Source organism: Lepidochelys olivacea (genome assembly GCF_965140295.1).
Source record: "Lepidochelys olivacea isolate rLepOli2 genome assembly, chromosome: 2".
NCBI lineage: Eukaryota > Metazoa > Chordata > Testudines > Cheloniidae > Lepidochelys > Lepidochelys olivacea.
The window spans coordinates 147,577,415-147,603,598 of NC_140412.1; the positions used below are offsets into that span (position 1 = coordinate 147,577,415).

General features: G+C 42.8%; 1 protein-coding gene across 2 annotated transcripts in view; it reads left to right on the forward strand.

The window, feature by feature from the left end:
- The window catches only part of NFX1 (nuclear transcription factor, X-box binding 1), a 229,281-nt gene extending 206,576 nt beyond the window's left edge, over positions 1–22,705 (forward strand). For both annotated transcript variants that reach the window (XM_084619772.1, XM_084619773.1), the window contains 3 exons: positions 10,370–10,515; positions 15,839–15,940; positions 19,154–22,705. In XM_084619772.1, coding sequence (XP_084475898.1) covers positions 10,370–10,515; positions 15,839–15,940; positions 19,154–19,229 — 324 coding nt within the window. In that variant the 3' untranslated portion in view covers positions 19,230–22,705. The remainder of the gene's footprint in view (positions 1–10,369; positions 10,516–15,838; positions 15,941–19,153) is intronic.
- The last annotated feature ends 3,479 nt before the right edge of the window (positions 22,706–26,184 follow it).

The window sequence follows — 26,184 nt, forward strand, 5'->3', positions numbered from 1 at the left end:
GTCACTTTGGATGGGCTATCACCAGCAGGAGAGTGAATTTGTGTGGGGGGGTGGAGGGTGAGAAAACCTGGATTTGTGCTGGAAATGGCCCAACCTGATGATCACTTTAGATAAGCTATTACCAGCAGGACAGTGGGCTGGGAGGAGGTATTGTTTCATATTCTCTGTGTGTATATAAAGTCTGCTGCAGTTTCCACGGTATGCATCCGATGAAGTGAGCTGTAGCTCACGAAAGCTCATGCTCAAATAAATTGGTTAGTCTCTAAGGTGCCACAAGTACTCCTTTTCTTTTTGCTAAATGGTAAGAACTCTTTAAGTCTCTTGTAAGGGATTCTTTTAAGCCCTCAAATCATTTTTGTGGCTCTTTTCTGTACCCTCTCCAATTTTTCTACATCCTTTTTAAAATGTGGACATCAGAAATGAATGCTGTATTCCAGTATCAGTCTCACCAATACTATATACACCTCCTTACTTTTCCTTATTAATCCCATGTTTACTCATCCAAGGATCACATTAGTCCTTTCAGCCACAGCATTGCACTAGCAGTTCCTGTTCCATTTTGTCTGTCCACTATAACCTCTAAATCCTTCTGAGAGTCACTGTATATCCCATTCTTTATGACCTGCATTTTGTTCCTAAATGTATGAACTTGCATTTGAGTATATTAAAATGCATTTTGTTTGAATGGGCCCACCTTGCCAAAATATCCAGATTACTCCAAATGACTTCCCCTACCACTCCAACATTCTTTGTGTCCTCTGCAAATTTTAGTAAAAGTGATAAAATTCCTTACTGTAGCCAATACAATGCTGGCCAAAAGAAGGTATTTTTGTAGTTTTTCCTTTTTGGCTGGCATGGGGATTTTATTCCTGATACTTCACAGTATAAATGCATGGAAGAATTCTATATTTGTGCCTTCTCAGTCTGAGAGTCTGGAAAGAGAGGTTTCATGTGAAAACTCTCAGGTCCATCCTTCAGGCCATGCACGAGGTGGTTTCCTTTGCTCAGAAGGATACATACCTTTTATATTTCCATTTGTCCAGATCTTGGTGTTCTTCAAGAAGTGTCCCTGTGGATGCTCCACTTCAGGTCAAGGTGTGTCCCAGCACCTTCGATCGGAGATTTCTACAGTAGTACCCCTGCGGGCTGCGCACACGCTGTGCCTGCCTCTCAAGCTGTCAGTGTTTGAATAGCGCGTGCACAGCCCGGACTCCTCAGTTCCTTCTCTACCATCCCTGGCTAGAGATGGAGTTCAGCAGTGCTCTTTGAGATTAGCTAGCTAGTTTGTTTCTCTGTTTAGTTAGATAGTTTTTAATCATTAGAGTTACTATTTAGAAAAGTTGCATTACCTGTTACATTTATTTTTGGTGGGGAAAAAAAACTCTGCCGTTATGGACATGCCTGGCTCCCCAGGCTTCAAGAGATGCGCCTCCTGTAAGGATGCCATCCCCATCTCAGATGGGCATTCACAGTGTGTACACTGTTTGGGGGAGTCTCATGTACCCCAAAAAGGCATCCACTGCAGCAAATTGAAAGCGCGGACCCGCAAGAACAGGGAGCTCAGGCTTAAAATGCTGTTCCAGGAAAACTCCCTCAGACCTGCTTCTGACCCTGGCCAGCAAACCTCTGTGACACCCTCCAGAGGCAAAGCAAAAGCAAAAAAAACAGCCAGCTTCCTCTCCCTCAGGAGTCATTCCGCAGGGGAAAAGTTAAAACCGGTAACTCCTGCTCCACAGTTCAGCACCTTTCACGTTGCAAGCACCTCAGGCACCGACTGTGAGTCGGCTGCCCCTCTACAAGGTGCCAAGACTCGGGGCTTTCAGTTGCCCACCTCTTTCAGCTCTCCCTCAGCCACCTCTCTCAGTACAGTGCCGAGAGCTGCTACGGTGCCAACAATACAAGTGGCAGCTGCGGCACCGTCCTTTGATCTTGCGCACTGCTTTTGCAGCCACTGCTCTCGGCACCGAGCCCCCTGAGGTCTCCAGCGTTTATTGCAGTGCCTACCACAGGGGCACCTACTCCGCAGAGCCAACCTGCACCCCCGGCATCAGCAGATGCCCCAGCAGACTCTGCCTCCATCAGCTCCACCGCAGTTTTTACAGCCAGAGGAGTTAAGGGTGTCCCATGCTCCTGAGTCTCCTCTTCTCAGCACCAGTTTATTACTGAGACCTTTAGCACCCTACCTTCAAGCCCCTCCAATGAAGTGTGGGAGGAAGAGGAATACGATGACCAGATGTTTTCCTCTCAATACTCTCCCCAGATTCAGTTACCTACAAGTGGGAGATGCACTACAGCATGATGTCCATATCCTCAAGGCTATCCACACTAGTATGGCAATCCCTGGATGGGACCACCTATGCCTCCCACCTGAGGCAATGGCCACACTGGGGTCCATGGACCTACACCACACCACACTCAGGTGTTCCGCGGGCTGCCCGGAGGAAAGCTGTCAGATACTCCCCACTGCCGGCTTACACTGAAACCCAGATAATACCTGAAGTGGCCACCACCCCTACAGAGGACACTACCCCGCACACTTCCTCTCCAGCAATAACACCACAAGATGCCACAGTTCCCCCACCACCTCCCACTACTGATGAGCTCGCTCACTTTCAAGAGTTGTTTCAGAGAGTGGCAGAAGAGCTCAAGATTACCCTGGAGGAGGAGGTACCTGAAACACACCATGAGCTGACCGACATGCTGCAAGCTATGACCTCCTCCAAAATAGCCCTACCAATTAATAGGGCCATTATGAAACCTGCTAAAACTATTTGGCAGACCCCAGTCACAATAACACTCACTAGCAAGAGACTGGACCGCAAATATTTCATAGAATCATAGAATATCAGGATTGGAAGGGACCTCAGGAGGTCATCTAGTCCAACCCCCTGCTCAAAGCGGGACCAATCCCCAATTTTTGCCCCAGATCCCTAAATGGCCCCCTCAAGGATTGAACTCACAACCATGGGTTTAGCAGGCCAATGCTCAAACTACTGAGCTATCCCTCCCCCCCATCTAAGGGTTCTGAATTTCTATTCACGCATCCCTCACCTAATTCGCTACTGGTCAATGCGGCCAATCAGAAAAACAAATACCAACACTTCCGATCCAACCCATCGGACAAAGATAACAAGAGACTGAACTCATTCGGCCACAAAAGTGTATTCTTCTTTCACTTTGCAGTTTAGAGTAGCGAATTATGCGGTGCTCTTAGCAAAATATGAACACAAAAATTATGCTCAGGTAATGCAATTTATTGATGTGTCAGAGGATAAATGACAACTATTTAAAGCAGTGGTGTCCGAGGGCCAATTGATCTCCCACACAGCTCTTCAAGCCGCCCTCAATGCTCCGGACGCAGCCGCCAGATCCACGGCCATCATCATGCAGTGGGCATCATGGTTTGTTTCTTCCTCCTTTCCGAAGGAGATACAGTATACGGTCGAAGATCTCCCCTTTGATGGAGACAAGCTCTTCGCCTCTATGACTAATGAGGTCCTTCACTCCATGAAGGACTCACGTGCCACACTCCGATCCTTAGACATCCAACCACCTGCCTCAAAGAGGAGACCATATAGATATCAGCCATACCAACGACCACATTACCATACCTTTGCACGACATCCACCTTTAAGTCAATATGATACGCAACAACGACGACATAGGCCCAGGAACCAACGATGTCACCCTCCACAATCAACGGCGACCCACCCTCCTAACCCAAATAAACAAATTTGAAGTCTTGGTCGAGGGTATAAAAAAACTCGCACCCTCTCCAGTGCCAACTCCAATCAACCATTTCTTTGGACACCGTTTGCAGCCGTTCCTGGCCAACTGGAAAACCATAAGTACGGAAATTATCAGATTGGGTTATGACATCCCCTTTCTCTCGTTACCTCCCATCCACCCTCCAACCCCATCCCTCTTCAGGGACCCCTCTCATGAACAATTGCTCTGTCAGGACGTACAACACCTCATACATCTCGGAGCAATAGAGGAGGTACCCCTTCAACACAGAGGGAAAGGGTTTTATTACCCCTACTTCTTCACGGAAAAGAAAAATGATGGTTGGTGCCCTATCCTCGATCTTTGACGTTTGAACAAGTTCGTCAAGAAACAGAAATCCGGATGGTTACTCTCCCAATGATAATTCCGACGCTGGAGCAAGGAGATTGGTTTTCAACCCTTGATCTCCCAGGCACGTATTTCCATGTCTCTGTCCACCCTTCCCATCAACGTTTCCTCAGGTTTGCTGTGGGAGCACAACACTACCAACACAGAGTCCTCCCATTTGGTCTCTCCACCACACCACATGTCTTCTCCAAGGTGGTCGCAGTTATAATAGCACATCTCAGAAAAAAATGGAATCCTCATATTTCCTTACCTGGATGACTGTCTCCTCAAGTCTCCCACTCAGAAGCAAACCACGCAACTCTTGCAGCCCTTCACTGCTTCTACACCTTGGGCCTGCAAATAAACAAAAACAAATCTACCTTACAGCCTACCCAACAAATTGACTTAATCGGTGCCCACCTCAGTTCCACCATCGGTTTTGAATCTCTCCCCCAGGACAGATTCCACACAATGGGCAACCTTATTACCCAGATATGTGCCAGCCCACAGACTACAGTCTGAGACTCCCTAAAGCTCTTAGGACATATGGCCGCTTGCACATCTTTGATCGCAAATGCTGGCCTTTACATACGATGCCTTCAGGGTTGGCTAGCCATTGTATACAAACCAAACAAGCACAGGCGAAGCAAGTTAATAATAATGCCCCAGAAAGTCAAGGACTGACTTCTGTGGTGGACCTCTCCCATCAGCTTCTGCACTGGGATTCCATTCCGACAAGATCCCCCTTCGATTACCATCGCCACAGATGCATCCCTCACAGGATGGGGAGCACACATCGGCCACCTCACCACTCAGGGTCTCTTGGCCACTTCGGAAATGAAGCTTCACATAAATTTGCTAGAGCTCTGAGCCGTACGCAATGCCTGTCTCCATTTCCTTCCCATCATCCAAAACCACAGAATTCGAATCATGACTGACAACATCACGTGCATGTTTTATGTCAACAGACGGGGGAGCCCAGTCACACTCCCTCTGCACAGAGGCGGTAAAACTTTGGAACTGGTGCCTTTAACACAATATCCATATCTCCGCCTCATACCTGCCAAGTTCTCAGAATACCACCAAAGACAAGCTCAGCCGATCGTTCCCCATACAACGCAAGTGGGAACTCAATGACACCGTTCTTTCCAACATTTTCCAGACCTAGGGTTATCCCCAACTGGATCTATTTGCCACAGCAACAAACAAAAAATGCCTGACATTCTGCTCCAGAGCAGGCCTGGGGAAACGCTCACGGGGGGACGCCTTTATGCTCCCATGAACTGAACTCTCATATGTGTTCCCACCAATGCCTCTATTTCACAAAGTAATTCAGAAGATACAAACAGACATAACCAACATCATTCTCATAGCCCCAGCATGGCCCAGACAACCGTGGTACCCATTTATCCTGCGCATGTTGATCAAGCTTCTCATCCTTCCCCCACTCAGCAACCTCCTGTCACAACGGCGGGGACAACTATTTCACCCCCGACATACAACCTCTACATCTGAGGGCCTTGCTAATCAATGGTTCTGTAATGCGGAGTTAACATGTTCGGACCAAGCACGCACTGTGTTGCTACACAGCAGAACACACAACACATGCACTATCTACCTGCATAAATGGAAACGGTTCACATCTTGGTGCACTGACAAACAGACCTCTCCAGCTTCTGCTTCACTCCCACTGATACTGGATTGCCTGTTACACCTTGTCAAGGTTCCTCCCCCACTCTGAACGCTAGGGTACAGATGTGGGGACCTGCATGAAAACCTCCTAAGCCTATCTTTACCAGCTTAGATCAAAACTTCCCCAAGGTACAAAATATTCCACCCTTTGTCCTTGGTTTGGCCGCTACCACCACCAAACAAATACTGGTTACTGGGGAAGAGCTGTTTGGAAACATCTTTCCCCCCAAATACTTCCCAAAACCTTGCACCCCACTTCCTGGACAAGGTTTGGTAAAAAGCCTCACCAATTTGCCTAGGTGACTACAGACCCAGACCCTTGGATCTTAAGAACAATGAACAATCCTCCCAACACTTGCACCCCCCCCTTTCCTGGGAAATGTTGGATAAAAAGCCTCACCAATTTGCATAGATGACCACAGACCCAAACTCCTGGATCTGAGAGCAATGAAAAAGCATTCAGTTTTCTTACAAGAAGACTTTTAATAGAAATAGGAGTAAATAGAAGTAAAGAAATCCCCTCTGTAAAATCAGGATGGTAGATACCTTACAGGGTAATTAGATTCAAAACATAGAGAATCCCTCTAGGCAAAACCTTAAGTTACAAAAAAGATACACAGACAGAAATAGTTATTCTATTCAGCACAATTCTTTTCTCAGCCATTTAAAGAAATCATAATCTAACACATACCTAGCTAGATTACTTACTAAAAGTTCTAAGACTCCATTCCTGGTCTATCCCCGACAAAAGCAGCATATAGACAGACAGAGACCGTTTGTTTCTCTCCCTCCTCCCAGCTTTTGAAAGTATCTTGTCTCCTCATTGGTCATTTTGGTCAGGTGCCAGCGAGGTTACCTTTAGCTTCTTAACCCTTTACAGGTGAGAGGAGTTTTCCTCTGGCCAGGAGGGATTTTAAAGGGGTTTACCCTTCCCTTTATATTTATGACACACCTTAAAACATCTGGCCTCTCTACAAGCTCACTCAAGGTCCACCTCGCAGCAGTCATCGCCTTCCATCATAAGATTGACAACATTACGGTCTTTGCCTATCCAGTCACCAAAAGGTTCCTGAAGGACATCCATACATTATACCCAGACGTGAAACCGCCTGCTACACCTTGGGATTTACACCTAGTCCTGAAAGCCCTGATGGATAAACCCTTTGAACCGATAGCTACCTGCTCTCTTCTCCACTTATTCATGAAGACCGCCTTCCTCATAGCAATCATGTCTGCCAGACAAGTAGGAGAAAGGGGGGGGCTTATGGCGGACCCTCCGTATACCACATTCTTCCGCAATAAGGTCACACTCTGCACACATCCAAAGTTCTTACCTAAGATACACTCTTCCTTTCACCTCAATGAACCTATACACCTCCCAACATTTTTCCCAAAACATCATGCTAACACCTTTGAAACAACAGTGCACACTCTTGATGTGCACAGAGCATTATCCTTTTACCTGGATAGAACAAAACCGTTTAGAAAACTCCCGGACTTTTTGTATCTACTACTCAGTACTCACAGGGAAATGCTATCTCTACACAGAGACTTTCCCAAAGGATTGCTGACTGCATACGCCTTTGTTACCAACTCAGGCAAATACAACCTCCTACATCAATTAGGACACACTCCACCAGAGCTCTCTCCACCTCCACGGCCTTGCTCCGTAATGTCCCAGTGTCCGACATATGCAAGGCAGCTACCTGGGCATCAAACCTTACCTTCGCTAATCACTACGCTCTCATCGACACTGCAGTGTCCGACACCAGATTGGGTGGCGCTGTCTTGTCAGCAGCCTTCTTGCCTCATCCGAAATCCCAACCATCCTAATGAATACTACTTTTCAGTCACCTGAAGTGGAGCATCCACAGGGACATCTCTCTCTCGAAGAGGAGGTTACTCACCCTGTGCAGTAACTGACATTCTTCGAGATGCTCCACTACCCCCCTCCTCCCTTCTATTTTGGAATTCATAACGCACTCCGTTGTAGAGAAGGAACTGAGGAGCCCAGGCTGTGCACATCCTATTCAAGAGGCAGGCACAGCGCGTGCGCAGCCCATAGGGGTACAACTGTAGAAATCTCCGATAGAAGGCGCTGGGACTCACCTTGACCTGAAGTTGAGCACCCACAGGGACACTCATATCGAAGAATGTCAGTTACTGCACAGGGTGAGTAACCTCCTCTTATCTGTACTACCCATTAATAACTTTTATTTATAGTTTTTGCACCCTTTGGGAAATTTGCTTCATCTCACCTGGACAAAGGATCAGTAAAAAATTGAGGAACTGTAGCAGCAATGTGCTTGAGTTATAGGTAAGGTGAGATTTTTGTCATGGTTATCTTTAGTTAAAAATAACCAACAGTTTGCAGGCAATAAACAAAATTTCACAGAAGCTTGTGACCTGTCTGTGACTTTTACTGAAAAAAATTGGTGGGGGAGGCTGACAGGAGCTGACTGAAACCCGGGGAGGGGCGGGGAGGGGCGGGGGATGAGAGCCCAAACCCTGCTGCGGGGTGGGGGCTCGGAACTCTAAGGTTTCCCCGCCACCCGCAGTGGCTCACAGCTCCAAGGTTCCACATCGCCCACAGAGGCTCACAGCTCTGTGTTCTCTGCCTCCGGTAGTGGCACACAGCTCTGGGACCGGTGGCTAGGAGCTGTGGGGGGGTCACTTACTGTCTGTGTATGCTGAGAGCTGTCCCCACCAACTGACCGCTCTGGCTCTGCCACCCTGGGGCTGAAGCGGAAAATGTCACAGAGGTGTCTGTAAATCACAGAATCCATAATCTCTATGACATAGATAATCTATAGCTAAGAATAAGATTATCTGACTCTGCTTGTCTGGGAGCCTCTGTCAGCCCACCACCATGTCCTAATGCATTGCAGCAATTGTTCAGCAATGGTGTGTGAACAGAAAAGGAGGCATTCCCATCTCCTTCCAGAAGCCCTTTGCATATGGTCAGAAACTCACCTCGCTTTTCTGAGCCTTATACCTCAAGCCATTCACTTTCTCAAAAGGAAACTTCATTCCCTTAAAGTAAAATGGGTACAAAAGTTCTATAGGTCTGTCATCCAGACATTTCTGTTTTTCGCTTCAAGGACTGTAACTAAGGCAAGCCTTGGCAGATTGCCTTCTCTTGGTGAGTAAAAGACTGCTTCCTGACAGAGTATGTTAAAACTGGAAAACCTTAGCTTCTGGAAGACCTTGACCACAGTTTATCAGATCCTTCCTAAATTATTTATCTTGTGGGCTTGAGAGCCAAGGTATCTCTCCTTCTGCAAAGCAGCCATATAGTCACTTCTGCTTCACATATATTATCTGCTACTGTCAGTGGAATTTGTCTGTGGCAGACTCTGAATTTGGTAGAGCAGTACTCCAAATGCTCCCTCATCTCTGGATTCCACCAGTTGCTACATCTACTGATCATCATATCTGTTTCTGGATAGGATGGGCAAAGACAAGACTATGACAAATAAGATTGCTGTTGAGAAGTCTTTTCCATTAATTAAATATCAGAGGCAAAGTTCAAAGTGCACAGATTTAAGAATTTAACTGTTAATATTTACAACATAATTGTCTAAACATCTCTTCCAAAGATTTGATTCTCATTAGCTATGGAATTGCTCTACCTCATCTTATATAGAAATGGAAATTTGTGGATTGAACAGTTTGATTTGAATGCTTCCCAGATTATTAGAAATTGGAGATTGTGCAAAACTGTAATTAACTAAAAATTAACACAGTTAACAAATTAATTTTGCCTAGATTTGCACTAGTGTTTTGGCTGTGTCCTCAGATTTATCATAATATTTTGCCCATTATTTGAAAAACAGGCATCTCTGCTAGTACTTAACGATTTAGACAAGAATTTTTACATCATTTGTAAAGCCATTACCTTTTAGCACACCACTTTTCAATGTGTAATCTATATGCTAATTAGGCACTTGCATTTGTAAATTACAGCTACTATAATACGTTTCAGAAGACATCTGTTCAACTGGGTAATTTTTTGTTTACCTTTAACTAAAAGCTAATCCATTTGTCTATTTCCTGTTGACACAGTATTGTTTTATCAGATGTCAGTGTCGCTATATTTTGTAAAAGGGATATAACCAACAGGGATATGGCAAATCCTCTTTATATACAGCATATACATTGAAAAAACAAAATAAAAATAAACAAAAATTGTCCAATCTAATACCAAGTCTACAGTTATCTTCCAATGTGTTGTTCTAGCCCTGCAGGGATATGGAATATGGTTTAAAAAAAAAAAAAAAGATTTTGTCAAACCATTCATGGTCTCCTCATGCATTTTCAGAATCTATATAAAAAAAAAATTATAGCTGTGCAAACCAACGTAGAATGAGTGTGTGTGTGTATGTATAATGTGAATTAATAGGAATTTTGTATGCACATGGTTTTCATCAACAGTATATAGTTCTCACTGTGCTTGCAAACTGACTTTGTCACTGTTAGAGAAGTATAGACAATAAATCATATATTGTAATCTTGTCTATGAAAATAATCATAAACATGCCATTTATTTTTCTCTTAAATTCAGGGAAAGCATTCAAAAAAGAGTCACTGTTATGCACCCATGAACAGAGATCACCGCAGAATCATCCATGAGTTAGCTCAAATTTATGGCATTGAAAGCGTGAGCTATGACAATGAACCAAAGCGTAATGTTGTTATCACTGCAGTGAAGTATGTTATATTAATCTTTTTTATTTTAGTTTGCAAAGTAATTAACATCCATTCAGTAGATACAAATATTGTGTTTTCTATATTTTGTTCTGAGTTTTATTTTATTTACAACTTGCAAAATACATCCTTTATACTTAGTAAGTTCTATAGAAGCAGCTTTTAAATGGTTGGGGTGGAAGGGATGCATAATCTCACATGATTGTATTTCCATCAGTTTGGGGTATTTCTTCTGATTTCACCTCAGTCTCCCATTTTTAAGTATGACAAGACTATCCAATTATAGTTCCTTTGACTCCCAGCTGTGTTTTTGCTGTAGTTCTTACTTCCGGTCACGAGAGGTTGCTGCTCTCACTACCGCTGAGTAACCCACAGGCATGAACTCCTGCTCCTGATGATGATCACTTTCTCTCTTGCCAGCTTCCCCATTGTCTGTTTTATCTTTTCAAGAGAAGGGGAAGAGGCATCAGCTAGATGCAGGGAGGAATGGGAGGAATTTTTAATGGGGGCAAAAAGAAGGGAAGTCTTAAGGTGAAAAATGAGGGGGGAGCAACACCTGAGAGGGACTAGGATCAGAGAAAGGGAGAGAAATTGAGTGAAAAACAAAAGGGAGTTGCCTCATAAAGATGCAACTTTATGGGATCAGGCCAACTCTGGAAGTGGATAGCCAAGTCATTAAAGTTTCTAGTGCAGAGGAAACCAAGCCTTGTTTATGGGAAATTTTTGGTTGATTGGCTTTGGTTTTTGTTTTGGTTTTTTGTAGATGAGTTACCTCCATAGATTTAGGGAAGCATCTGTATTTTAGGATATTTATCAAATGCTCAACCTTTAGGGTTTGTTCATTGCTGGCTTTACAAGGATTTCTGCTGCTCATATGCTTTTGCATTGTTACATCATTTGAACAAATAATCAGTTTCTGATTCAAAATCATCATGCTATATATGGGGTAGAGACTGTATATTATAGTGGGCTTTTGGTCTACTAGGAGAGCTTGAAAATTTATATTTAAAAAAAACCCCTAAAATTCACAAGAATTCACAATCTTATTTGGAGAATTGATTGAAAATATGAATGTTGATTTTTTTTTTAAAGCAGGGATTTAGTGGTAAGGTGCATTTTCTTGCTTGTCTGACAGCATGAAATTTCAGTACTATAGAATTCTCAAGGCATTTGCAAAAAAAAAAAAAAAAAAAAAAAGTAAGAGAATATGAAGTAGGTGACCCTGAGTTCAGAATTCTTGTGATTGATAACAAGTGTGCGCGTGCACACAAACGCACTTACTAGTAAGAAAAATTTTCCTTATCCCTATTGTCAACAGATTTTGGAATCATTTCCAATTTTTCTACTATGCCAGGTGGACCATTTTGAAATGAATCTGAAATCACATTTAATAGAAGGATTTGATGTGATTAAGAAGAATATTTTGATATGTTTTCATGCACAACAAATCCACGAATCTGGAGTATTGATTCTGCTCTCTCTGTATGAGCGTGGGAAAAAAATGTCTCAGGCTCAGTTTCCTGTCTCTGTCTCTCCAGAAGCAGTTCTCTGTATGTTTCTCCTGTGAACTCCGAGGGAAGGCCACCGACCTTTACGGTTTTGTGACAGTTGAAGTTTTTCCTCACCTCGTCCCCCAGTACCTCCAGACCTCAGAGAGGAGAAATTGATTGTAGTCAGCATTGCTGTGTGCTGCAAGCCTGTGACTGTCACCTCTGACAGCATGGCTCTACACTATTCTTCACCCCGACTTGGAGTCACAGTGACCAGTGGAGAAAGAGGCACTTCTTAGCTCATAAGTGAACAGGCTATTAAAGGCTCCACCCTTGAGGGTATCCACATAATGATAGAGTTGACTTTTGCAGCTTGACAATGGTCAATTGAGACTATGGATCAACAGTCAATGGAGCTGAGCTACTTTAGGGGCCGTGGGGCATATGGCCAGACACTCGCCAAAGAGAGTCCACCTGCCCCTGTGAACTTACAGTGCCTTTGGATGTCCAAACTATGCCTACCATAATGGTCACCCCAATCCAAGCTTCTCCTTTGAAACCCGCATCACATTACATTACAAAAGGCAAAAGAACTGCTTGTCCATATCTCTTTCTCTGTTTAAGTATCTAAATATATTTAGATGCAGCCTGTTTTCTCCTCTGTTCCAACATAGTTAGGCGACTCCTTTCGTTATGCTCCTGGGATGTAGGCATTATTTTCAGGTTTGGCCTACTTCAAGCAACATTTGAATGGGCTTTTGGGACAGGTTTTTTGGACACAGTTGTCAGTGAAACTGCAGATCAGAGCGAGTTGCACATGCTTCAGGAAAAGATGGGAAAACGCTTCTACATTAGACGTAAGATAGACAGCAAAGGTAATTCTCATAGCTCCTTATTGGCCTTGCAGACCTAGCTCTAGGAGATGTCTGTATGTCCTCCCTGGCAGCTACCCACAAATAAGCTCTGCTAATACAAAGTCAGGATCCAGGCAGGCTTCAGATTACCTTTTGGAATTTGAATGGATGAAGCTCTGACTTAGATACCTTGATCAACCAGTAGATGTTAAATTTCAATCCAGGAAGGATTCTATATCTACATTTTTATAGCAACAACTGGAAAAATCTTCAGACACCACTGTTCTCAATTTAATGTTAAGTCAATTTCAGCTTCCTGTTTTATGACTTTAATAAAGGGTTCAGCCATACCACTTCATAGGTTCAGTTAGAGCTTTTTGAGTACCCACAGGTACTCAGCAGCACCTCATATTTCATGATTCATCAAGACAGTAATGAAGTTTCTTTGTTCTGTTGAATTTTCTATTGTTAGCGGGATGCTTAACTTAGCTCTGGAATAACTGATGGAGCAGCCCTTTTGAATCTGGCCTCTACATCCTTGTATTTCCTTTCTCTTATAGTTGCCTTTCTAATCACAACCATTTCTGTTAGGATGACTCGTGAATTAAATGCATTGTCTATTAAAAATTCCTTTTTTCTCCAGAGTTGATATTCTGCACCAACCCAGACTTTGTATTTAAGGAACTTCTTCTGTCTTATCTCAATCAATACATCACTTTTTACATTTTGTTTTTTATTAAACCTACTCATCCTCATGAATCAGATGCCATCATCTGGCTGTTTGCAGATCAATCAAATCCTAATTAAACAGGATTAATTATTGCTTTATAATGGGAAAAATCACAGATCTGAACTCTTTAAAAAACAAAATTGTCAGTGGATCTTGGCAGCTATATCAGAAGCATATAAGTAAGCCAAAAAAACTCCTCCTGAAAGCCTCAGCACATTCAGTGAAGTCTGAATTCACATTTTAGGCAAAAAGAAAGTTTCTTATGAGCAAGTCTGCAGATGGACTACTTGGAAATCTCTGTTCCTTCACCAGACATGACTACAAAGTCGATATTGCATTTTTAGCAGATACTGCTTTTGGTCTATAGATACCATCCACTATTTTTCTTTTGTCCTGTCTCAGCTCTGCTGTCCCTCCCTTTTTTCTGGTCATATTGCTTGCTGCTTTCCAATCGTCCTCCAGTGTAGTATATATGAGAAAGACAGCTTACTCCTACTTCTCATAACAGGAAATTCACTCATCTGGATTTTTCCCTCCCTTGTATATACATGTGTGACAGGTTCAGTCACAGAGACCCCCCTGGGGCTATCACCTGACATGCTGGAATTACCTCTGAGCCCATTTTCCCTACCTGCCTGGGACTTCAGAAACCTGCCTCGTTGAGCCAGACACACTAGCCTGCTGCAACACAGACCTAGGTCTGGTCCACACCCCCAAAGCTGCAGGTTTTAGGTGACCTGCTGAGCAGTTTTTGGTTATCTCCAGCACCCAGACACCCAGTTCCCAATGGGATCCAAACCCCAAATAAATCCGTTTTACTCTGTATAAAACTTATACAGGGTCAATTCATAAATTGTCCCCCCTCTATAACACTGGTAGAGGGAGATGCAGAGCTGTTTGCACCCCCAGGTGTTAATCACTTGCTCTGGGTTTACTAATAAACAAACGTGATTTTATTAAGTATAAAAAGTAGGATTTAAGTGGTTTCAAGTAATAACAGACAGAACAAAGTAAAACACCAAGCAAAATAAAGCAAAAACACTCAAGTCTAAGCCTAATATATTAAGAAACTGATTACAGGTAAAATCTCACCCTCAGAGATGTTCCACTAAGCTTCTTTCACAGACTAGACTCCTTCCTAGTCTGGGCCCAATCATTTCCCCAGTACACTCTTTGTTAGTTCCAGCAAACATCTTAGGTGGAAAGCAGGGGTGTTCACATGATTGACAGCCCCTTTGTCCTGTTCCACCCCCTTTTATAACTTTGGCACAAGGCGGGAATCTTTTGTCTCTCTGGGTCGCCACCCCTCCTTCTAAATGGAAAAGCACCAGGTTTAAGATGGATTCCAGTATCAGGTGACATGTTCACATGTCCTGTGAGACCCCAGCCTCCATTCTTCCTGGGCTGGCTCCAGGAACATAGGAAGGCTTGCAAGTAAACAGAGCCATTTATAACAAATTGTCCTAGTCAATGGGCACCATCAAGATTCTAAACCACCATCAATGGCCCACACTTTGCAAAATTACAATAGGACCTCAGAATTATATTTTATATTTTTAGCTCCAAATACAAAAATGATACATGCATACAAATAGGATGAACATGATCAATAGATTATAAGCCTTGTAATGATACCATACAAGAGACCTTTTGCCTAAGGCATATTCCAGTTATATCATATTCATACTTATAAGCATATTTCCATAAAACATATGGAGTGCAACGTCACAACATGTTTGTAGTTTTAGGGTTTACGTGTTGTAAGTTTGCACTTTGATCCACTTTACAGGCTCACACAAAGGGAGCAGTTCAAGCACCAAGAATGTTATGCAGGGAACTGTCTATGGGCTTTTATTAGCCTAGTCAACCCTGAAAGCTTACAGACTAGTGGGTATCTTCTTACGTTAAGACATATTTATAATAAGAAAGTAATCTATTTCCTCTATTTACTGTCTCCATTGTTCAGTTTAAATGGTGCTTGTGTGTGTGTGTAGATTGTTTTAGGCAAAGAAGAAAAACATTAAATCAGAATGCTGGGCTGCTTTGAGTCACAGTGTGTTAGAAGCTCTTCTAACACCTCAGTATTGGATTTGCTGTGAGATAACATTGGATCTTCAAGTCTCAAACTGTCATTTACACTAGATTTAAATCTTAATATTTGTCTTGATTTTTTTAATATAGTGCATGATTTTTTTATTTAAACGTGGACAATAACATCACAAATAATATTTGTCAACATTCTCATCCTTTAGAGGGAAATCCGTTTGTCCAAGTAATACCCTAACATCTGTGCTAGAGAGGGAAATGCAGACAAGGCCTCCACCACCTATTCCTCACTACAGACAAACAGATAAGTAAGAACTGTTATTTATTTAAATGTTTTTGTTAAATTAATGTTTAATAAAGTGACAGTATGTGCCAGAGCCCTCACAATTTTGTCAGGGCATCTCAGTTTTGAATTGCCATACTCAATACATTCATTAGAGACTGTATATGCCACTCTGGTTTTTAATCAAGAGCAGTAGTAAACGTTACATGAGTGTTTTTGTTGTGTTTACACTATGTGGCATATTATTTATTACTTTGGTGCAATAAACAATTTTTGAAAGATCTTGTATATATTGATGCATTCTGAACATCAAAGATCGTCTGGGAGGGAAAAAACTAGAAATCAAAGGTATTTGCTCACTAAACATGTCCGCCCACATCATTGCAGCAGTTTTTTAAAAAACAGACAAATAGAATGTATGGAAGCAGTAGAAAGGGATAGAAGATCTTTTATACAAAAATGTAATCTACATGAATCTTGTGTCCAAGTTTGGTTGCCTCATCAGAAGAAAGGTATAGAGTAAATGGGGGAAAAATGAATCAAAGCAGTGAAAAATCTTAGCTATTTACCTAGTTACAGTTCCCAAAATTGCAGAGACTGTGTCTATTTAACATGGAAAGGAGTTATTCAGAATTAAAATTTAACTGAATTGACCCTTCTCTCTACCTTTCTCATAATGAGCATAGGGGGTCACTCATTGAAATAAAATGGGAATAAGTTTTGTCAGCAAAAATAAATACTGCTCTTATGCTATATAGTCAATCCGTGTAATTTATTGTTGCAAGAGGTAGACACACATTCTGTAGCTAGATTTTTAAAAGACTGGATACTTTTATAACTATTTCTAACTATTCTTTGCAAACTGAGATATGGGTAATTAGTTCATGGCATATAATGGTTGTCTGTGGGGGTCACTAAATATTGTTTCCTCTTTAGTGGCCAAAGAGGGCAAAAGTGGGGACTTCACATTCCTTGGGTACTGACTGCTGCTGGGGCAAGATACCAGACTCTTTCGCTGTATGGTCTTATCTAACATATCAGCTCCTGTGTTTGTAAGACACAGTGGCCTTGAGTGTGCATAGGCTTTTAACATTCTGGGCTTCACAACCACGAGTTATATTTGTTCAATTTTGGGTCTCAAAATGTTTTGCTGAATCTGGATTTAAGATGCTCACACTCTTCACACATTCCACTGAATGCATCCGAAGAAGTGAGCTGTAGCTCACGAAAGCTTATGCTCAAATAAATTTTAGTCTCTAAGGTGCCACAAGTACTCCTTTTCTTTTTGCGAATACAGACTAACACGGCTGCTACTCTGAAACCACTCTTAAAAGGATATTGGGAAACCACAGGCTTTACATGCAGGCAATGTCTTCTGTTCTAGATTTTGACAGTATCTAACAGAATAGGGGCCTAATTCTGCTTGGTGCTTTCAGGGACTACCAGAATACAAATGAATAACAATAATAGGCAGTTCATTCCTTGAGAAGATCCAGTTCATCAGCATGTAAACTAATGGATTCAAGATTAAAATCCAGCCTAAACCACCTGCAGGCATGCCTAAAACAAGGCTCTTAAATCAATGCTTAGGAGCATATATAAAAGTAACCTGATTTTCAGTGGTGCTTAGCTCCTTCATCTCCCATTTACTTCAGTGGGATTCATTGGAAATTAGCACCTCCTGAAAAACCAGCCTGCTTATATTTAGGCACTTAATTTGAGGTGGCCAGGTTTGAAATTCTTCACCTCTGGATTAGAATTATTTGTAAATAAAGCATTCATTTAATATTGAAACATTGAAATTTTATTGGAAACAAAGAAGTTTTTGAAAGCCCTCATGTCGCTGTCTTCAGATATATGCAGTGGTATTGTAGCCATGTTGGTCCCAGGATATTAGAGCAGGGGTGGGCAAACTTTTTGGCCCGAGTGCCACATCGGAGTTGTGAAACGGTATGGAGGGCCAGGTAGGGAAGGCTGTGCCTCCCCAAACAGCCTGGCCCCCACCCACCCCCTCTCACTTCCTGCCCCACTCAGAACCCCCCACCTATCCAACCCCCCCACCCCCCGCTCCTTGTCCCCTGACTGCCCTGACACCGATCCACACCCCCACCCCCTGACAGGCCTCCCAACCCTATCCAACCCCCCTGTCCCCTGACTGCCCCAACCCCTATCCACACTCCCAACCCCCCCCTTGTTTCCCCAGGACCCCACCCCCATCCAACCCCCCTGCTTCCTGTCTCCGCCCCATCCAACCACCCCCTGTCCCCTGACTGTCCCCTGGACCTCCTGCCCCTTACCCAACCCCCCTTCCCCCAACCTCCTTACCTTGCCGCTCAGAGCGGCAGGAAGGCTTATATGAAAGCCTGAGGTGGGTGGGCGCAAGCTGTGCTGCCCGCGCAGCAGCATGGCTGCAGGGAAGGGGGGACAGTGGGGGAGGGGCTGCGGCGAGCCTCCACGGCTGGGAGCTCAGGGGCCAGGCAGGACGGTCCCACGGGCTGTAGTTTGCCCACTTCTGTATTAGAGAGACAAGGTGGGTGAGGAAATGTCTTTTATTGGACCATCTTCTGTTGGTGACAAGCTCAAAAGCTTGTCTCTCTCCAACAGAACTTGGTCCAATAAAAGATACTGCTTCACATACCTTGACTGTCTTCTGATGACAGTTAAATAGCATATTTGAATAATTATCTATACTACACAGTCCGTGATTTCACTCATTTTTATCCTTTGTTTTTATATGTAGCTGAAACTTGACCTGCAACTATCCCTCACTTCAGAGATAGTCTTTTGCTTTTTTGCATATATTTCTGAAAAAGACAATATTCAGAACATTGGCTTGTCTGTAACAAAGTTTTCACTTGCAAAATAAATTACCTAAATTTCATTGTGTTGTAGATAAATTGCTTGTGGTATTCTATCTTAATGTTGGAATGGCTGAATTGCTGCTAATAGTATTTATGAAAAGCACAGTTAATAAAAGCTATTTGTTCAGTGGGCACTGAAATGTACATTAGAGTGAATACAAGATTTATTTGATTTCTGTAAAACTTTGTAACAGCTTTCTAATGCCTGGTGTTTATTGATATTGCTGTCCAATGGCATAATATACCATGAGATGTTATGGTGTTTTTGTATCCGTTTGTTAGTTTGAGAAAGTCAGTGTGTAATCCTGTCTTATGTAACTGTATCTTTCATTTAACTGAGAGTTGTGTTCTGTAATATTTTATGGTTTTAATTTCAGGAATAATGGAAACAGTGGCTTGCAGAAAACATTAAAAGCGGAGCCAGTGATTGACTACTTTGATGTCCAAGACTGAAATGATCAATCTTAAAATATTATTTAGAAAAATGGACGTGAAGATACAGATCTATCATGCAGGATGCTTTGTGGCTAATTAAATGATTAACTATTCAATATATTCAAAGTTCAAAATAGTAAAAAAGCATGGGTGAGTTAAGTTTATGAGCAAAATAGCTTTGTCTAGAAATTAACTAAAATATGAGCTCTGAATATTGCAAGATAAGCTCTTAAAAGCCAAATTCTGATCTCAGATGGATGTGCACAGCTCTTATTGAATGCACTGAGAACTGCATGCGTTCATCTAAAGCCAGAATATGGCTTATCATTTTTATATCAATGAAACTGATATTTTAAATTTTACTGCAAATATTCAGCTGCTTTGCATATTTTTACATAAGTTGCAGGTGCAGGTATTTTTCACCTCAGGCTGGTAGATTTTTCTTTTGTTTGGAATCAGAATATCTTTAATGATGTGAACCTGCTCATCCATTAATTTGTAGCTGAAAAAACTGGTAATTAAACTGATTCTATTGGGGTAGTGATATTAGTGGCAAACATTCCAAAGATTTATACTGAGGGATCCAACTATATTGTTAAAAAACAACAATTAAATCACAGATCGCTATCATATAATCCTAATGGATATATTTTCAAGGAGTTTTCATGTGATTTTAATCATTCCATTTCTATTGCAAATATATCGAATTTGGGAGTGAAGTATCTGAGTTATTCACACATGGAATAAAACTAAAAATTTAGCTCAACTCTACAATATGTTACATATTCCCAGTGCTTAGCACACTGACACTTGCTAATGGGGAGTGCATCTCATGTTCACTAGCATTTGAGGATTTTGGTACTTTCCAGTTCTTGTTCTTGAGGTGGAGGAGGAAAAATGTCGTTTGTTTGTTTGTGGGTTTTTATTAAGTAAAAGAATAATGGTTTCGTTTTCTTTGTGTTTTATTTAGTTTGTATATTTAAACCAAATAGAGGGATTAAAGTAAAAATGAAAAAAAAAATTAATTCAAACTCTTGAACAGTCAGAACCCCACGTATGGCTTTGATGTTCCATAGAGATTGAATCATATGTCTAGGATTAAACTGCTGACTTCGCTAGTTTAATCTTTTCCTCAGTACAAGCTTAGAGCAGTAGGTTTGTGCTAGGCTTTTGTTGGAATATGGGTTGAGTTTGCAGCAATTCTTGAAAACTTCATAAGAAAGTCTGGTATGTTATATCCCTCTCAATGAAAACAGCCTTTTAATGATCACATTACACTTTAAATATATTGCTTTAATATATATATATTTCTTTACACAATTCAGTTGCCAACACAGTCTCCTAGATTTCAGATTGTTTCACGTTAATGGTTGTCCTCATGAGGAAGGAGAGTTGAGGACCTTTCTGGGGAAGATGCTAGTGGACCAGATCTTTAGCTAGTGTAAATTGTTATAGCTCCATTGACTTCACTTGAGCTACAACAATTTACCCAAGTTGAGGATCTGGCCCCTTATGCTAATAAGCTCCTTACTCCTCACACTATGCTCTGTCTGTCTCACCCCTCCTGACTGCACACAGGCCTAGAAGTTATTTCTTTGTGCAGCTCTTTGTGCTCAGGGGCAGCCTCTGTTTGCATGTCCCAGAGAGCTTGTGGAACTTTTGAGGGCCATTAGCCGCAGAGGCTCATTTTCGGGTGGGTATGTATCACAACACATTGATTTAGACAATTGTAATATTCTACATTGTCAAAATGTTTCAGTTTTTATGGCTTTTTGTTGATGTATGTGTTTAAAACTTATTTCATTTAGGAAATGACAACACAATGTAATATGTTTCTAATTAAATATTTGAGATACATTTTCCCCACTTAAAAGAACACTGTCAAGGACTGTTGATCTTTTGTGTGTGTGAGAGTCTTCATACAATGAGTTTCACATACAATGAAAATAATTTTCTTTACCTTTTTCCTTTCATTTGGTGAACAGAAATCAACCTTTTTTAATGAATGAATCTTAAATGAACTAGCTGTTATGGTTTGGCATGACAGTGCACAAAATTCTTAAGCAAGTTGAGCCCTAGTCTTGCAAGGTGCTTAATGTTTTCAATTTCTGCTGACTTCAGTGGATGAATAGGTTGCTCAGCATCTTTCTAGAAGTGTGATCTTGCAGACACTTACACAACTAAGTAGGCCTAACATGTGAGAAAGAGTCTCATTTATTTCAGTGTCACTGCATGACTGAATGAGGGTTTGCAGTATGGCCCATAGTTTGACCCTACAGTAATTTACTTTAACACAGGACTTCATTTAAAATAGCTAAAACATCACCTACATACTTGTTTGAAATTTGCATGAGGTTTTCATAGCAGTATGTCTAGTTCATGCACTTTAATTGGTATTTTTAACGAATTATGATTTGCAACTTAAATGTGAGGCTGATGAGAAGTAGTCTAGAAGATGTTCAGGTTCTGAATAGATCTTTTAATACTTCCAGCTTTTAATCAGAAGAATAGGGAATTTTCAGTTTGCAAAATAAGACTAATAAATATTGTGAATTCATATATACGGATTAATCATAATGCCCCTTATGAAATGTCTAACAAAAGTTTTGCTCAGTTGTGAATATTCACATATGTCTAAGCCTATTTTAATACCAAGGAGGTCAAAGCCTATACAACAGCTTTTTAAAAATCACTGACACACAAATGTTTATTGAAAATTTCTTATTGTAATAGTTCCATTAAAAAAATCATTCATGCACTTCTCTGGGGAAGCAATACCAAAACAAGTTTTTTCCAAAGTATAATTTTCCATCTTTAAAAATGAATTCGACTAGATTTAATTGTGGTGTTCTCCCTTCTCTTCTGGTTTGCTTTGGATCATTTTACTGCATATGTGTGCCTAATGGGAATGCTTTTCTAATATACCATTTTGTATTTCTTCTTATTCTGAGTCTATTTATCTAAGAGAAAAAAGAGTGAAGTCAGTGGCATTGACTTCAGTGGAGCCAGTATTCCATCCTTGGTCTGTCAATTACATTGCACAGGTCTCAGAACAATACTGTATTTTGTAAATTGTTCTGTATTGAGTACATTACAATAAACAGATTGTCTTTGAAGTAAACTGTGAGGAACAGCAAATTGGTTACAATACATTAACTTTACCAAGTGTTTTTAAATTATTGTATATAAAATACAGGTAGAATTTTGGCATTGGGTCTGTGTAACTGTTCAATAGTTTAATGTGTTAAGAAGTGCTCCAATTATTCCGTGCTTAATGTACATTAATCTGTGCATAATCTAAAATCCTTGCTGTGTAAATTAGCTATGGAGACCACTGTTTTGTGGCAGTTTTACAATATGTGCCTCATGATGAAGTAAGCAAAAGAACATTGCTCTAAAACACTCTTTTAATAAGTTATTTGGTGACAGCTATATATCTATATCACTTGAATCTTTTCAAGTTTAGTGGTGTAATAGGTGACTTACTGTCTAAAGCTGTAATAAAATTAAGTTTCAATTGCTATGCTTTGTAGTTGTTTGAAAACTTTTAGGTAGGCATACATATATTGGGAGGGTCTTAAAATGCTGTAGGGAGGCAAATATTTGAATGGAACATCTCGGGGGTGGGGGGGGGGGGCCTTGCCTCAAATTCTAAAATGTCAGGTGCAGTTTTCTTCCTCCATGTCAACATTTTTAAACAAACACTTTGGGGGGGGAGCTCCATACCAAAAGGAGAGGAGAGAGAGGGGATTATCTGCTATTTATGTAGCATTTAAGAATAATTTTATGCTAACTCCAAGATTTTATCACAAGTCTCACAATCTGTGATCCTTTTTTGAGTGATGACCCCCGTATTGTATTCCACTGTGGTTTATGCATGCACACCATGTGCCCAGAGTCGGCAAATTTGAATGTCGTGACCATTGCACCGCTACAGACTAGGGACCGAATGGCTAGGCAGCAGTCTTGCGGAAAAGGACCTAGGGGTGACAGTGGACGAGAAGCTGGATATGAGTCAACAGTGTGCCCTTGTTGCTAAGAAGGCCAATGGCATTTTGGGATGTATAAGTAGGGGCATAGCAAGCATATCGAGGGACGTGATCGTCCCCCTCTATTCGACATTGGTGAGGCCTCATCTGGAGTACTGTGTCCAGTTTTGGGCCCCACACTACAAGAAGGATGTGGATAAATTGGAGAGAGTCCAGCGAAGGGCAACAAAAATGATTAGGGGTCTGGAACACAACTTATGAGGAGAGGCTGAGGGAACTGGGATTGTTTAGTCTGCAGAAGAGAAGAATGAGGGGGGATTTGATAGCTGCTTTCAACTACCTGAGAGGTGGTTCCAGAGAGGATGGTTCTAGACTATTCTCAGTGGTAGAAGAGGACAGGACAAGGAGTAATGGTCTCAAGTTGCAGTGGGGGAGGTTTAGGTTGGATATTAGTAAAAACTTTTTCACTAGGAGGGTGGTGAAACACTGGAATGCGTTACCTAGGGAGGTAGTAGAATCTCCTTCCTTTGAAGTTTTTAAGGTCAGGCTTGACAAAGCCCTGGCTGGGATGATTTAATTGGGGATTGGTCCTGCTTTGAGCAGGGGGTTGGACTAGATGACCTCCTGAGGTCCCTTCCAACCCTGATATTCTATGATTCATTGGTCTACACATGCGCCCTGGCTCATCTCGTGCCTCCAACCCAGAGGATAAGGGGAGGCCAACCAACTCACTCTCCAGTTCCTTCTCACCGCCTCATGGTCTGGGTTGGAACCTCCAGTGTCTGTAGCTTCAGCTTTATCCTACAAAATAAGATTATTCAAGTGCTTGCTCATGTTGATTCCATTCTAGGTGTGTGCGCACCCATGTGCATGGTTGTCAGAGATTTATCCGAAGGGCTGACCATGGTGCCCCCTTGAGTGCTGTGCCCGTGCGCTGGTATATCCAGCACAGTCGGCCCTACTCCCTCTCAGTTCCTTCTTACTGTCCGTCGTGATTAGTCGGAGCGCTTTTCCTTGCTTAGCAAGGCCTAGTGGTTTTTTCTCCTTTGGACTGCATGCCTTAAGGCTTTGTATATAGTTGATTCTTCAGTAGTTAGTGTTAAGTACCTGTTAAGTGTTTAGTTGTTAGTAGTTAGAGTCCCAACGGGACTTTGCCCCTAGCGGGGCATGACCCAGTCTCCGGGGTTAAAGCCCTGCGTAGACTGTAACAGGCCTATGACTTTTAGTGACTCTCACAGCAGCTGTCTCAAGTGCTGGGGGAGGCACTTGTAAAAGACAAGTGCCAAATCTGCAAAAACTTTTGTCCCAGTAAGCTGAAAGAGCTGGACATTTGACTGGGCTCTTCTGATAGAGTCCGGGCTCTTCTGATAGAGTCCGGGCTCCAAGCCGTCTCGGCATGATTCACCAAGCATCTTGGCATCAGTGCGAAGTACACCCCCAGCACCAAGCTCCGTTCAGCGCCATTCCCTGTCGCCAGTACTGAAAAAGAGAAACAAGAAACAAGGCTCCCTGGGGCCAGGAAAGAACCACCATGTGGCAGCGGGCAAAAGACCTGCCTAGGGACATCCTTATAGTCTAGAGTCCCGTGGCCTTCTCCTGTTGGGGACGTTAGCCCCGTGAAAGGTCCTCCTCCGACTCCTGTGAGCAGTATCCCCTGCCGGCACCGATGCCCTTGCATACGCCCGTGGCATCAAGGAACCAAAGGCCGCCGACGCAGCAGGGGCTGCAGGCTTCAGCTAAGGCTCCTTCAGAGGGCAAGTTAGCCAATAAAACTCCTCAGATAGCAGTGGAGTGCCACTGATCCCCGAGGCAATGAAGCACTCTCCACCTCCACACCACCAGTCACCGGATCCACCACCGAAATCATCTGGGGCTTCCCAGCGATCATCGGCACTGTGATCATGGTCCCCATCATCTCGATGTCTATCACCGAGAGGGAGGCGTAGATCCCCTTACTACCAGTACCGATTGCTTCCCCGTCGGTTGCATCTCGTCACCGATCCAGGTCACCTATGCTGCGGGAGCATTCTCCGTCCCGCCTCTGGTCTCCCCAGTACCAACACCAGTCTCCACTGTTAACTGTGGGTCTCTAAGCAGACCCAGGCATCTGCGGCCCCTCCGTGGTCCCTGGAAGGTGGTTCCTCCGGTACTGAGGGATGGTTTAGCCCCTTGCCTAGAACCCAACAGCACGACTGGGCAACAGAGGCAACAGCGCAGTGGCAGCCGGGTCAGTGGCCCATGCAGTGACCGTTTTGGAAAGCATGGGGAGTTCCGATCATGGCTATGTAGCCATTGCTCCACTCGTCGGCTGCTGCCTCGGAGCAACAGCTGTCAGCACTGATGGCACCAGGCTCGGTGCAGGAAGCACACCCAGAAGCCGAGGCTGAGGAGAATGTGACCCCACTCCTAAGCCGCCCTCCCCCACGAAGGAGGAGGACAAGGGCCCCCTGCCTGCGGTACAGTCCTAGCCTTTGTCCTCAGATAAGGCAGTCACATGCCCCTCCAGAGCCAGTCCACCGGATGACCTTTAATGATCACCAGGCCGTGCTTCATCGGGTGGCTGAGAACTTGGGACCGTAAGTGGAGGAGATGGCTGAGCTGATGGACACCCTATTCAACATCCTTTCGGCCTCTACCTCGGCCTGCATCGCACTACTGGTGCATGATGGGGTCCTCAAAATTGCCACGTCCATCTGGCAAACCCCTTCCTCCATCTCTCCCACCTCAAAACGGGCTGAAAATAAATACTTTGTCCCAGCCAAAAGTTTTGAATACTTGTATATCCATTCTCCCCCGGCTCGCTGCTGATCTCAGCAGCCAATGAAAAAGAAAAGCAGGCACAATCCAGGTCAACCCCAAAAAATAAAGAGGCCAAATGACTGGATTTGTGTGGGAGGATAATTTATTATTTCGCCAGTTTACAGTTTCAGGTGGCGAACCATCAGGCCCTCTTGGGCCATTACAACTTTAATTTATGGAACTCC